Consider the following 15,087-nt stretch of genomic DNA (forward strand, 5'->3'; position numbering starts at 1 on the left):
CATGGGATTTCTTCGAGAAGATAATCTATGTTCACTGTATCTGTCCCTACCAATTAAAGCTATATAATAAACTATTAAAGAAATAAATAAAATAAAGAGCATTGACTAAAGACTTGAAATGGATCTGCTCCTCACACAACATTTAATTGTGAACAATTAATTCCATTAATTAAATATTCATAGATTAAATAAGGATTTGTAAACATTTCTACATCTGTAAGGTTGTTTTTAAGTAAATGATTTACGTTTAGATGCTGTCAACACATCAATATTGCACTTTTTTAGTGGCAAACGCAAGTAAATATGTATATATGATCAAAGCACATTTCATTTTCATTGGAATTGACTTCCTTAACTCAAAAGATAAAGTAAAATGGATTCCTCATGATTTATGGAAAAGGTACAATGAAACCATAACACTCTTGGACTAACTGTCAACAACAAAAAAACTTTTGTCTGAAAAGTTGACGACTGAGCCAGGCTGTCCACACATCTCTACATGATGCCGATTTGCTGATCCATTGGCTATTTCCCTTCATTCTCTTCAGCACTCCTCCCTTTCCTCCTATTGAAGACAAGGCTTATAGGGCTTGTCACAGAGTTCCCTTTCCTGTCCCACAGCCTTCCTTCCCATCTGCACCAAAAGCAGACCTGCCACCACCACAATCCATGTGTATGCACGACCTTCGGGGACACTGTACTATCACGGTCCTTGTATGTTTCCGCCCTGTGATCTATGGACAGTCAACCACATTCCATTACTGTCAGATGCTAAAAACTGAACATGTTTAAAGAGGGATTCTCACTTTTCAACAAATGATTGCTGTTCTGCAGACGCCTCAAGAGTGTGGTTACCAAAAGGCTCTAAGTGGTTAGTGTTTTGTGAAATCTAAAACCTCGCGGTCTCTGGGCGACCTCCAAGTAATACAAAGACATCAGAGGAAGCCACCCTAATTTACCCAGAGTATATAAATCTTCAACCCAATTCATCCTGACATCCAGAAGAAAATATGGGGCTTTGAGTTACACACATCTCAAATTTCTAATAATTTTGAAGAAATAATTGCAGGCTATGTTTTTCACAATTTGTAGAAACTGATCTTATTTTGTTTATGTTGGAAAAATGCACAGCTAAATTCTCAAAAGTTGAAATGGATTTGTCTGTTTATCACTATTTTTAAGATGCAGAACAACACCATTAAAAAAGCACTTTTATCGCTTAGTTGCTAACTTTTCCTTTACTATATCGCTTATATCTTTTTCCTATGCAACATTTTTACAAAATACATCTAAATATGTTCCATCTTTGAATGTAAAAACACCCAGGCTGCTTACTTCAAAAGCTTTGAGATAAGCTTGAGTCAAACTTCATGTCTGCAATTAAGTTTTTACCAGACAGTGTTCAAAGATCTGAAAAAAGTTTCCTTACATAAGTTGAGTTAATGTCAGATGTATCACTGAGCACAAACATCCTCCCCACCGCTCACACAAACAGTTATGAACTCTGCTTGACACTACTTGTTTGCCATGCTTGTGATAATCACACACCTTAGGGGACCTGTGCCATGTCAAGACATTTTTAGCGCTAATGGAAACTTTTATAACTGTCTAGATGGCAGTGTTTGCTGGCAGGGGTGATGTCTGGGTTATACATCTAAGGAAATACAGTTTTAACTTTTGAGTCTTCACTTTTGTTGGGTCTGTTTCACTGCATGGGAGGAAGAAAAACAACTCAAGAATAGAATATATATAACAACAATTATACAATTATATCAACAATTAGTTTATTGAAGAGCAGAATATTCATGTTAAATGCCAGCAAGGAAGAATTTCTTATTTATGTTACAGTATAGGGGTTGTAAAAGGGGTTGGTTCATGTATAAAGCTGCTGTGTAAAGATGATCCAGAACCATAATTGAGAAAACACCAACAGATTTTAAAGCCTCATTTGTGTACATAATCTTATAATATAGGTACATAAGACCTCATGTTTGTTTGTATTTTTGCATGCCTAACCTGACAAGCCAAAAAAAGTGTAATCACTAACTATAGAAAGTTAATTAAAGAACGTTAAATGGTTAAGATTTGGCTGTCAATCGTGGATATTAATGAGGGGTGATAATCAACAATAATCCTTTCACATGACATTAACTGCTTGCAATATTTACTACATTAGTTGTTACAAAAGATGCTATCTTCACAAAATCAACTAAGAAAAAAGAACAATTTGTGATCAAATTCTTTGCTATAGACCTTATGCACCAGAGAAACAAGGGCGCCGCCATCTTTGGAATATTGTCTTTTAACTTCCGTTTTGCGGTCGCTCTGTATATTTATATGGCATTTCTGTCCAGGAGTAATTAGCTTTTTAAGTGGATTTACTTAATGTAAAGTTAACGAAAGTTATCATGAGGACTGTAATGTTTAAAGCAGATGACTTAACAAATGTAAATCGACCGGGGAGATTTTAAAACGAGCCGTTCATTAATAAACACGCAAAACGCTGTGAAAATACAGACCGGAAGTCAAAAGACAATGAGCGCAGCGCTGAAAAGGGGCAGAGCTACATAAGGTCTATAGGCTCTTAAAAATAAATGTTCCAAAATGAGTTTTTTGTAGCGATGCAATAGCTCTATTTTTTGGTTCCTCAAAGAACCTTCAAGTGAAAAGTTCTTAAAAAAAAAAAAAATCTTAGTGTGAAGAACATTTTAATAATCTGAAGAACCTTTTTTCATAGGAAATAACCTTTTGTGCAGTGGAGAGGTTCCCGTGAATGTTAACGGTTCTTAAAGGAACCATCAATGCCAATAGAGAACCTTTCTTTTAAAAAGAGTAACAACAGCATGTGTTTGCACAATCATTTTTTTCTGGATTTTTACAAATCTATTAAATAAATGGATGATTTTAAGGGCTTTTCAGGTAATAAAATCAGACCACAAACTGAAAAATAACCAGAGTGAATGCTTCTTTTAAACTAAATACACAGCCCAAACCATTGTAAACATTCAAAATGATGAATCAATCATTTGATCAGTTGGAATGTAGATTAGCCCATTCAAGTCAAAAAGTCTAAACTCAAATCTGCAAATACTAGACATATCACCACATTCCAAAAAGCGGTGGAATGAGAAGAATTCTCCTTTGAGCCGAGTGCAGTAATATGGTTTGTTTTATGTTTGCATTATGTGTGACTGGAGGCCCAATCCCTCACAGTCGAATATATTGAAAATATATTTTGTTAACACAGCCATGGAGACGTACAAAGAGTCCAGAAAACTGCAGGTGGAATATAGGTACATTAATGGCATGTCGTAATTACCATAACGATTCTGAAGTGTAAGAAGCCTTCACGTGCTTGTAGAATGTGTAATTACAACGTGTACTGCAAACTCGTAATTTTCGGAGAGGTGTGTTCAACTTGAAGCAGCGCTGTGCAGACCGATCGGTGTAAGACAGGATTCCTCAAATCCGGTCCAAAAAAGGGCAACTGCCCTACAGAGTTTAGTTCCATCATCATAAAACCTAAAGTACAGTTGATTACAATACTCCTGTTTACACCTGGTATCAAGATGCGTTTTAGTTGATCGGATCCCAAGTGGACGACGCTAAATACAGGTGTAAACGGGGTCTAAAACTTTTTGAACTTGTCCACTTTCCACCACTTCCAGAGGTAGTCGAAAACGCATTTGACCGGATTTCTTTCGTAGTGTAGATGATGTGGTCAAACAGCCGCAAAAGACTGCCTACTCACCGTTTACTGACTTAATGCGTAAACATGGGAAGCGTGCTAGCCAGAAGGGATTTAAACTTTGAGCTTACGTTTTTCGTCTCAAGACAACAATGTTCTCTCACCATTCCTGATTTCTAACACACACTCACGGTCACAGGCATTTGACGTCTTCTTGCAGCTATCAGAGCAGAAACAAAAGCTGATGTTCTCAGTGTGTTTTTCCGTCGTCTCTGTGCGCGTTCATATGTAAATTGCGCGAGCATATTTTGCCCATTAGATCGAAAGATCTGAAAAAACACATAAGCCGCGTTTCCACCTAAATTACCCGGAACAATTTGTCCCAGGAACTTTTTTACCAGGAACCTTTTTCCCCCAGACCTGTTGCTAGCCGCGTTTCCACCGCGGTCTAAAGTACCGTGAAGATTAGGCAAATAGGCCAGTGACGTAGGACTGCGAACGACTTTACAGTTCCCACAGGATTTCATCCTCTGAATTTAAGCTTAATAAAGCCTGAACCTCGTCGTCGGTCCATCGGTCATATTTTTTAAACTCCATTGTTGATTCGAATAGCAGACGACAGCACTGTAAAAAGTGAACAGTTGGATCAACTTCACTGGGTCGTGAAAAACGTGATAATTTAAGTTGAGAAAACTTAATTTCTTTAGGTGTTACCAATTTAAGTAATTTTTTTAAGTTGATCCAACTGTTCACTTTTTACAGCTGCGCACCGCAACAGATGGTGGTTGAATAAAATGCTGCGTGGAGTCAACCAATCAAAATACGGCATGAACTCAACCAATCAGCATGTTCAGTGCCCAAGTCCCACCCCTGAATGTTCCTGAACTTTGAAAAAGTACTACCTCACGAGCAGGGACTTTTGGAGCGGGAAATATTTACCCTGAACTTCATGTAGACCCTGGTCCCTGCGGTGTAAACACACAGAGTACCACCCCAAAGTTCCTAGTTCCTGGGGAAAGTTCTTGCGGTGGAAACGTGGCTATACATTTACCTGCTTACAGACCCTCTCCTCAAAGAAATCAGGACAGAAGTGGTTGAAAGTGGACAAAAGAGAGATTAAAACACCAGGTGTAAACGGGTATGTTGTGTCTCCCTCGTCTACTTGTGATCTTAATACCAGGTGTAAACAGGGCTTAAATCAATTTGTTTTGCCAAGAAATGTTGGGCAATTTTGGGAGAATAGGAACATTCCACAGAGATAAAGCACAACTTTTCGTACTTCATCTCTGAATGATGGACAATCCAGTGGAAGGTTTTAACTTTAAACCTTTTTCTCCTTCAAGTAGACGTCAAGATTTATGTTAGTGTTAAAGCAAAGAATGGGTGAACCCTTCAGAACAAGGGGTTTGAAAGTAATAGCAACAAGTGTCTCCTTGTTCATATTGTTTATGCAACAAGAAAATCCTCATCAAATGTATTTTAGCATGGGAAAGCATTATTAGATTGTATATTGTATATATATTCAAAGCAGTTTTAAAGACTTTATAAAGCCTAGTTTTACAATAAATCTCACTGTAAATTCCAGTTGTCAAATTTATTTGTCCAGGATTGCCAGATTTCTTTTTTTAAAAGGACAGTTTTTTTCTGACATGACAATGATTAAAGGATACGTAAATCTATGTACGCAACTGGTTCTAGCAAACTGGCAGCTGTCAACTAACTGGCAACTTTTCCCACACAAAATACTGCTACATATTTCAAGCATTACATTTACTAAATGTAAATGTAAATGTAAATTATCAGGATACTGCAGAATGTATAATTCCTTACTGTATGTGTCATTGAATAATATAATGTTAATATGCCAGCCTATTTCAGCTATTTAAAGTTGATGAAAGTGGCCTCATTTATAATCAATTGTTTAACTTACACATAGAGCACAGCATAACTGACACAGAGACAAAATAGCAGAAGGTCCCTACACACTAATGTACATTATTTTAATAAAAAAAAATTAAATGTGTTGGTTCACTTAAGGATTTCTGGGAAAGCATTGATTACTTTTTACTTATATATCTCAATATAAAAGTATAAATAAAAAATATCACTATAAAATAATCCTTATTGAATATAACTTTTCTTCAGAAATTATACGGTATTTCATACTTTTTTAACTTCTAAAACGCTTTTTACAGTAAAATGCATTGTCTTTTAAATAATACCATTAGATCATACATGGTAAGGTAACTTTTACCTTATCGTTTTCACATTCTTCTTAAAGTTGCATGTTTACAATGTAGATAATTTAAGCAGATAAATAAACCTCACATGACAGTTGTGCGTGGTGGGGAGTCTCAATACACAATGCAATTTGAGTTTACAAGTGCACCTTCTGGCATGTTCAATATGGAGGTGAATATAGGATACTTCTCATACCTTTGCAACTACACATCACTGTGTTGAAATACTTTACTGCAAAACACTGGCACTAGGTTCGCCCACATAATTCCTCCTAAAAACTTGTCTGCTTCCTTCCCCTGACTGTTGTGATGCCATTTGGTCAGACTTACCTATGCACTTGATCTCGAAGCCCCGCGGTGGTTTGAGGGCCCTCCGTGTCCATCCTTCCCTCAGGACCTCCAAATGATCCTCCTTGCCTTGAATGAGCAGAACATGTTCATCTATCCAGCCCAAGAAGAAGGTCTCGGATATGGCGTCTGTGACTTTCTTATTCCAGAAGTGCTGCATGTTCTCCGCTTTGAAGTCAGCGAATATCTCATAGCCGGTGTGATGTTGCTGAAGCTTCTCCGTGACCGCGGCGGCTGCTTCATCTTCCGTGCTGACCCGTGACAGCACTATGGCCAAGGAATGGGGCGCTATCTGCAGGAACTTCTCCATTCTCCGGCGCGTTTCACACACAGGCCACGGCGTGGATTGCGACCCTGTCCGATGCTGTCCGGCACTCACACGGGGTTTTATTGCGCACCTTATTGAATTTCCAAAACGAACACATTGCACCGTATTTCAGTTTATTTCCAGGAGCCGAAGCGCTGCGCGTGACGGCGGAGGGTCCACCAGCATGATACGCGCGAGAGACGCAAATGTCATTTATTCATCAGACAAACGCTTGCAACGCCGCGTTCCGTACGGTGCGCCCATAGCCCGGTGCCAGCAGTCCGTTGGGCAATATTAAACCAGGCACTGCACTGATGGGCAAAGCAGCTGAGCTGAATGATCAATGGGACTGTCTGTACTAATAGATCTCAACCTGCCTCTTTCCACACCTCTCCCGCGACATTGTGCGCATTCGGCCGAAAGCAAGCGAGACCGATTCCTCCACCATCGAGGCCTCTTGAGCGGCGGGTTGATCGATCACTGCATTCATCGGTGATGTTTGTTGGCCATAGAGCGCAGGAGATGACTTCATTCCTTCTTATTCACGTCTTCATTTGGTGCACTCCGAGGTTGCCTCCCAGTCGGTCTATACACTGTTTGGGGCGTTCATATAGACCGTGGGCTTTCCGGTGTCACGCTCGCAGCCGTTAACTCGTCTCGGAGGCGTCGGGTTCTCGTCCCTGACGCCGTGCGCTTGGTGTCTGTCCGGTGCGGCGGATTAGATTGGACGTGTCGACAGAGAGCGCGCGGATCACCAGATGTTTTCCTGACTCCACCTACAGGCGGCCTTCAAAACATCGCGAGTGTAGTGCACGAGCCTCGCAACAGGTGAACATGGGGAAAGCAGAACGAGAGCTGGCGGTCACAGATTAGTTTAACGAACTTTTAACATTTTACAAGAAAGGAAAATGATGGGGTGAACTTGAAAGAGTCTATGAGAGGATAGGCTATGTTTGTGTTCTTTGTTTGTTTGTGTGTGTTGGCCAATGTGTTTTCTTCATTTATCCGGCACCGTCCTTGGTTTCGGTGCCTTTATCTAGTTCTGAATACAGGCTAAGGCATAATGTTACATTTCAACTGATTATAATTATGGGCTGATTAAAAAGAGCAAGTGCATTTTATTATATTACACAATGCTCTGGGTCCAAAGCAAAAATATAAAAAATAGGCTATCCCAATTTAAATCGCTTTGATCTAGGCCTATTGGACTATAATGATGGGTTTTTGATTAAACACAAATAAATGTTTTTTATTTATTTTTTTTCAAAAGTTTCGCTGAAGTGTAGAAATGCCCCAATCACAATTAGGTGGTGACACCTTTTCTTTTCTTTTTTTTCAGATATTAGCACATTATTAACCCAGTCATATAACAGTTGTCTTTATAATTAATTCCTTTTTATAGCTGGAATGTATAATTAAATTCTTAACTTTATCGATAGGCCTAATTGAAAAACTAAAAAACTCTTTTGTAAGTTTTGTACTTATTCAACATCATCATTAGTTCTTAATTTTTGTACAAAAATAGCTTTCTATAGTTTTAGTTTATCTTATTTATGACATTTAGTTGGCTACTTTAGAATATTTGTATTCATGTAGGCTATTTAATTTTTTTTTTTAAATTGATTTATGTATTTTTTTCTTTCCTTTTTTGGTAGGCAGTTTGAATTGGTTGACTGTTATCTGAAAAGAATTTGGCCTTGTTTGAATTTGTGTGAGCTTCTTTTCTCTAAGGCCTTGATCAATTATCTTGAACACAGAGAGCAAGGGCACCAGGCATTCGTGTCAGCTTTCGGTTCCCAAGTTCCCATGGTGTTTCCTCTTGTTTAGTTATTTGAGTATCACTAGAAAGAACAAGACTGAATCTTTTAAAATCCTGACCCAGGGTTGCAATTGTTTAGATAAAAAGGCATTTCTTTACACACTCCCACCGGCCCAGGTAACTTCAGAATTGAAACTGTGTTGCATTTCACATTAGAAGGTATTTAGTAATCAGGATTACTTATTAACGGACAGCTGAATTCATAGATTTTGAAAAGCTAACTTAACAAATCCTGGGTTATAGAGTAACCATGATTACTGTGTAACCCAGAATAAATATACATTCACAACTAATGATCATCATTTGTAAAGCTTGAATGAGCTGCAGGTAACCAAACAGCACAATGCTTTGTTGAATTAAATATGCAGGTTGTACTTTAAAATCGCATTTAAGTGTCTTCTAACAAAATGTGATCTCTTTTTTTCAGACATTACTGTAAAATGAGCTGTTATTTTAAAGCTTTTTTGTTGTTTTGAACTTCAAAAAAAGGGTTCTGAAACAAAACCAGCTGAGAACCAATGATGCGTTTATAGGGACATCTGCTGGCCGGACTGTTATTTATACTCTACAAAAAAACTGAATTGCATGATTTGATGTATTTTTTCTGGGGGCAGTTTCATACAGTGCTTCTATTAAAATTACGAATGGTCTTTATATGTCTGTCTGCTGCACATATATCTTTTTTAGTCGATTTTCTCAAAATTGTTGACTAAATCCCAATCTTTTAAATAGATATTTCTACTAACACCTCATCATAAACCTCCAAAAAAACAAACATTAACTTACCTCATCAGTACAGCAAAAACTTGTAGTTGCAAGGACCTTTCATTAATATTTTCTTTACCAACAGCTCCTTTTTTAATTATTTAATTGGACTTTCACATCTAAATTGAAAGATGAACGCAAGAAATGAGAGCCAAATTCTACCATTAGCATAATATTATAGTCTCTTATATAGTGTTGGGTAAGTAACTAAAAAAAGTAATTAATTACATCTTCAACATAGATTACTGTACTAATTACCATCGAAAAAGTATTGCATTACGCATTTCTAATTTTCTAAATCAACCACCAGTTGAACCGTATAAGGATATACATGAAACTGCTATTTTAATTCTTTTAAATAAACAATATAAAATTGCATAAAATATTAGTAAAATGAACAAAGTTTTTAAAGGGAGGTTACATTAAAAACATACATTTTGACATTAGCCGTTAAATCTTGATGTTAAATCCACTGTTTTATATATAATTGCTCTGTGTCTATACAGTATTTAATGAAATAACACCAAAGCAACTATAATTAAATTACAGAAAAAGTAACCCCTTAATTTACCTTTTCAAAGGAAATGTAATTCAATTATAGTAATAATTACTTAGTAATGAGTTACACCCAACACTGCTCTTATATACAAGTCAAAACCTTTGACACAACTACTCACTCTTTATTCATACGATTTTCCACATTTTAGAAGAATAGTAAAAACAAAATGAAATAAAAGAAATAAAATGTTAAATTCCTCTTCAAATTAGTCACTCTGTCTGCATGCTGTGATGCTTTCATATAATAGTTAAGAAGCTCCTGTATGCTGCACACTTCTCATTCACTATTTAGTCCAATTTTTTGTTTTCGTAAAGAAATGTATACATATGAATGATTTATATTTTATGAACAAGCCTTTATATCAAAAGATTTTTAAAAGGACAAACAAATTCAAGAGTGCCCAAGCTTCTGCCTGGTAGTGTAGATTTTCTCTAATCGAGCAACCTCTTAATATGCAGACCTTATTGTCTATATATATCTGACATTTTTTATATCATCCATGTGACAAAAACAAGCAGATTAGAGACATAACAAGCACTGATTTATTTAAATAGAGGAAACTTAAAAAAGAGAGAATTTAACAAAAACATCACTCCAAAAACAGTAACAAAGAAAATGAATTTGTTCTCTCACTGGAAGACATTTCAGAGGTGTGTTTTCATATATATATATATATATATATATATATATATATATATATATATATATATATATATATATATATTCTAAAATGTGGAACAAAAGAAGAAGAAGAAATGCAAAAGAAAGGTGTTGATAATGTTCATCAAACCCTGTGCACTGATCACACTCCTCTTTTTTTTAACAACAAGTGTTACCCTGGACCGGGTGACCTCCAACATATATAAAGTCTTGAGGCTTTCTAAAATCAACAATTAAGAGGAAAAAAGGCTTAGAAAAGAACTCTTCATTGTCTTAGGGACATTAGTGGCAGTATCTTAAACATCTGTGTTTCCAGGGTTAATAACATCTGTTGGTCATTTTCCAACCTAATGCAAAAGCAACAACAGCACCTGTTTGGAAACTTTTCAGCTAAGTGCATGAGGAGAACCTTTTAACATAAGTTAAACACAAAAATCCACCAATCCCCCACACAGGCATATTTTCACTAGGACAATCTTCTGTAAGGCACTACCTGGACCTCCTATCCTTCTTGGCCCTATCTGCACTTTTTTCCATAGTCTTTTCACTGTCACCCCTGCATTTGGGGCAATACCATTTACCCTTGGGCTTGTAGGTGAGTCCAACACAGGAAAAATGGAACCACTCAATAGGACATTGCTCATTGTCGCAACCAATCATCTCCCCATAGGACACCTGTTCACAGAGGCAGTAGGTGGGCTCGTTGGGATCGATGGTGAACTCCACCGGCGATGCCTCTCGCTCTTGCTTGGCCTTGGAGCGCTTCTTCTTCTTGGCCGACTTGGACTTTTTCTCACGGGGCTGCTGCGGAGGCTCTTCTCCCAGGTCCTCCATGGCACCGTTGGCACAAGTGTCACGGCTCTCGCTGTTGCGCTGACGTCTGGGTCGCCGCGTCGAAGAGCGCTCAGGCAGAACATTCGCGGAGGTGCTCGCGGGGTCATGCCTCACCTTCTCCACTGGTCGCTCTGTGTCTGCCGGCTCCAAGAAGCAGGGCGAGTGGGCCTCGATCTGACGCGAGCGGTTTTCCACCACCTCCATCATCTGGGTGACCACATGGATTTTCTCATCTCCCAGCTCCTGACTGCTGATGAGCGCCCGCTGCAACTGAATCTGCAGCCGCTTGCGCTGCCCACTGTCACTCTCCTTTTTGTACTTATCATAGATCTCATCCACCTCCTTGAGGACCTCTGAGTGGCACAGGAAAGGGAAAAAAAACAAAAGACAAAGATTACGTGAGGTGGCTTGTGCACACCGCATGCATTTTACAAAGCCATTCTTTATCATACTACTATGGAAGCTCATTTCCATCACAAAAGAAGAAGAAAAAAAATCATGCTTTGGTAAATCTTAATTATGACATAAAACAGTTTCTCAACTAGTGGGTCTTCTGAGTGGGTCACGGAGTGTGCAGTCAAAGAAACAACAACAAACGTAATTCAATGTTTTTCTTAAGCAAGACTTTTATTTTGAAAGACGTGCGTGAAAGCTATTGATACTTCTGTCAGACGCAGTTTAAGAGTGCCTGAGAAAAACGTGTTGTCCTGATTCAGTATCCACGGTCAGATGAGATGCTGTCAGGCTATATGTCAGTGCCATTATTCTTAAATAAAAAAAGTCTCTCACCTCAGAAATGTGAACTTTCTTGTAGATCACTTTATTATAAATAAAGCTTACAACGTCGTAGTTATGTCAATTAGTAATGAAATTACCAAAAAGTATCAATAAATTACATAACTGGTACTTTGTGTGTTAGCTGGGAAGGTATGATGTTCATTCTATTCATTTCCATATGTTTCACGAACAGGTTATGTTAGTATTGTGTATTTATTTGTGTTTGTTCGTGGTAACTAACATTGCCACTTTTTTTCACTTAGTGTTATTTTGTCTATTTTTAAATGACTGTGGTGCCTCATACCAACTTACTAACTTTATTGAATTAACAAAACCTATTTTGGCACTGCTATTTAATATCCTACCTTATACTGTATATTCATCAGTTTTAGTCATATTCTTACAATTATGTAAATGTCACGGTACTTTGTGTGTGTCATTTTGTATTCATATAAATCATTATAACACACACACACACATACATATACATATATACACATATACACATAGATAGATAGATAGATATGAATTAGTTCAAGTTCTTAAAAAAAAGTTGGGTCGCGGCTTAATGACCATGGGAAATGTGTGGGTCCCGTGGGCCGTGACCAAACCAGTTGAGAACAACTGCCAACTGAACAACTGCCTTAATAGGCACATTAAGTCGATTATGACATACTAAGTAATAATTATAAGATTAAAAAGTCAAAATATGACAAAAAAAAAATGTATTATGAGAAATTGACAAACTAATAGCCTACTATTTAAAAAAAAAAATCTAAATGATGACCAAGACAGTTTGTCATTACTTAGACTTGACTTGTTACGTCATAGTATGTCCGAATTTAGACTTTTTATGTCATAATAATTATGAATTACAAAAGCATGCTTATTTTTCTTATGTGGCGGAAATGGGCTTCCACATAATACAGTCGATTGTTTGGTATTCGCGATGCATGTATATGCCAGGGTTGTTCTAGTGCTTAATCTACCGCTGTGGAACAAAACCAGACTACCTGCCCAAGCACACAGTACGTGCACCTCGGTTTTATCAAAATATGAGGAACTACACGGTGCTTTGCAACGTGAATGAATCGTTGCCCGTTGCATATAAATAAATGTGCTCGGTAACCTTCATTTGCAAACTGTAAAGTAAAAACTCGAAGGCTTTACGAGGCGTCGGCATCGAGCTGTAGATGTTTCGGCAACATGCGAACAAAACACACGCCGCTGAAAGCACCATTACGTCGATACTATGGCAACTAAAGCGATGCGTTAAGAAGGAGCACTGCCAAACAACAGTACAGAGTATGCACTAGTCAAAATGGCTGATCACTGGTGGTAGGATAGTGTTGCTGGAACAAACATAGTTGAATGTGCTAAAGACAAAATACAACTAAAACACAACGGGCGTGGACAGCATTGGAAGCACCGATAAAATGTTTAATAAAATGTATTTTATGTTACTGCGAAGAAATTAAACGAAGCCGGTCTACACAGGGTGAAGTGCACACGATGTAACGTTAAAATGTGCATAAATATACATCATACCGCACTGGCACCTTTCACAAATGTTTCGCTTACCTTGATACTTGGTGTCGATCTCTCGTAACAATGAAACATTCCTCTGTATATCCAAAGGCAGCGATTCGACACATTCCAAATAATCCTCCACGTAGTTGACAAGCTGCGATTTTTCCACGTTTGGATAATGCCCTAACATGATGATAGTAATGCATCAAGCAGCTATGCGCCTTTTCGAGAAGAACCGCGTCTTAAAAATAGGTGCTTTTCACACATAGGTTCCTTTAAAAATGTATTAGTTGGCAACCTCGTAGAGAGCTACTCTTTCCGGACAAATACAGTCCAGTCTTCTCTAGCTACGAGAACTCCTTCAAACAAAACTATCAGATGTGCGCATGCGCAGGATCAACCCATAAAATGCCGCGGTTTGCATTTTCAGACGGTTTAGCCAATGAGAGGTGGCGTTGCTGAGATATGGGCGGATCCAGGATCAGCTGGGCGCGTCCAGACCAGAGTTCTAATGGAACACTGGAGGTTCGATTTCATTAAGAGCGAGATGGATCCATACGAGCACAGCGTTATGCTACGGTTAGCAAATATACTGTTTATAATGAGATGATGTAATGACAAAAAACATCAGTTGTAGTAGAGTCATAAATGAATTGGGGCTAGGGGCGAAAATGCTATTGATAGTGACAAAAATGCCCCGAAATTCAAATTGTGGAGACTACGATTTAAGATATTTTTGTTATCCCCAGAGTTTTGTTATCCCCAAAAAAACGACACAGAACAACAATATAAAAACACAATATGAACACAGACATAGCCTATACATAAATATAAAATGTATTTCTAATATGTAAACGAAAGAGTTGTAAATTAATAGTAGACACCGGAGTACAATAAGAAAATGAAACATAAAAACCAGAAGGACAGTCAATAAGGCAATTTAAATAGTTAAACAGCTAAAATGTCGCTGTAATGAATTCCTCTTTTTAAACTTGTATCATTTGTTTATATTTCCTAACATGTTATTGTTGGCCTAGTTATATAAATTACACATTTTCAAATAAAATTTGAGTTGATGCTGATGTAATTTGGTAACCCAATTATAATTTATTTAAAATAATTTATTTAGAATAAATTATATTAATTAATTTAACGTATTATGTTATTAATTACACAAAGGATTTTAATATGGTAAGAATCAAATGCTCTCATAAAAAATCCCTTGAAAATCAGCTCTAGCGGACAAGTATTGTCATTTTACTGAAGTGAAATAACTGACTGGAATAGGTTTTCATATTATATATAAGAAAACAATCAGTTTTCATGTCAATATTAATTGTCAATAAATATAATAAATTCAAGAATTTGAGATTCAAGATTGACCGTGTAAAACAATGCGCAAGCTGAGAATGAGCCCCGTTCTGTAGATGTACGTGTGTACTACACTTGTGTAACTATTTCATTGACAAACGGGGAATGCAAGCTCCACGCTCCGTCACTGAAGACATCTTAGCTCTGATAGGCTGCGCAAACCGCCGCTCTGCTCTGTGTGCAGGACAT

The 15,087-nt window shown here is 37.5% G+C and overlaps 2 protein-coding genes across 2 annotated transcripts in view; both read right to left on the reverse strand.

Annotated features, from left to right (window-relative positions):
* The window catches only part of stox2a (storkhead box 2a), a 54,600-nt gene extending 47,239 nt beyond the window's left edge, over window positions 1-7,361 (reverse strand). The window contains exon 1 of the mRNA XM_084402054.1: window positions 6,259-7,361. Within this exon, the coding sequence (XP_084258180.1) occupies window positions 6,259-6,586 (328 nt within the window). The 5' untranslated portion in view covers window positions 6,587-7,361. The remainder of the gene's footprint in view (window positions 1-6,258) is intronic.
* Window positions 7,362-10,547: 3,186 nt separating this feature from the next.
* ing2 (inhibitor of growth family, member 2) lies at window positions 10,548-13,856 on the reverse strand. Its single transcript, XM_084402102.1, has 2 exons — window positions 13,579-13,856; window positions 10,548-11,573 (listed from the first exon to the last, which is right to left on the reverse strand). The coding sequence occupies exons 1-2, from the start codon at window positions 13,715-13,717 to the stop codon at window positions 10,876-10,878; spliced, it is 837 nt and encodes a 278-aa protein (XP_084258228.1). The 5' UTR covers window positions 13,718-13,856; the 3' UTR covers window positions 10,548-10,875.
* Window positions 13,857-15,087: the final 1,231 nt, after the last annotated feature.

The sequence above is a fragment of the Rutilus rutilus genome (genome assembly GCF_951802725.1).
Source record: "Rutilus rutilus genome assembly, chromosome: 2".
Classification (NCBI taxonomy): domain Eukaryota; kingdom Metazoa; phylum Chordata; class Actinopteri; order Cypriniformes; family Leuciscidae; genus Rutilus; species Rutilus rutilus.

What these genes read in the sequence shown, in the direction of transcription:
- ing2 (XM_084402102.1), bottom strand. Translation starts at nt 13,717, where the DNA reads ATGTTAGGGCATTATCCAAACGTGGAAAAATCGCAGCTTGTCAACTAC. An exon ending in GATCGACACCAAGTATCAAG is followed by an intron (nt 11,574 to 13,578) that starts GTAAGCGAAACA and finishes TGTGCCACTCAG; the next exon opens with AGGTCCTCAAGGAGGTGGAT.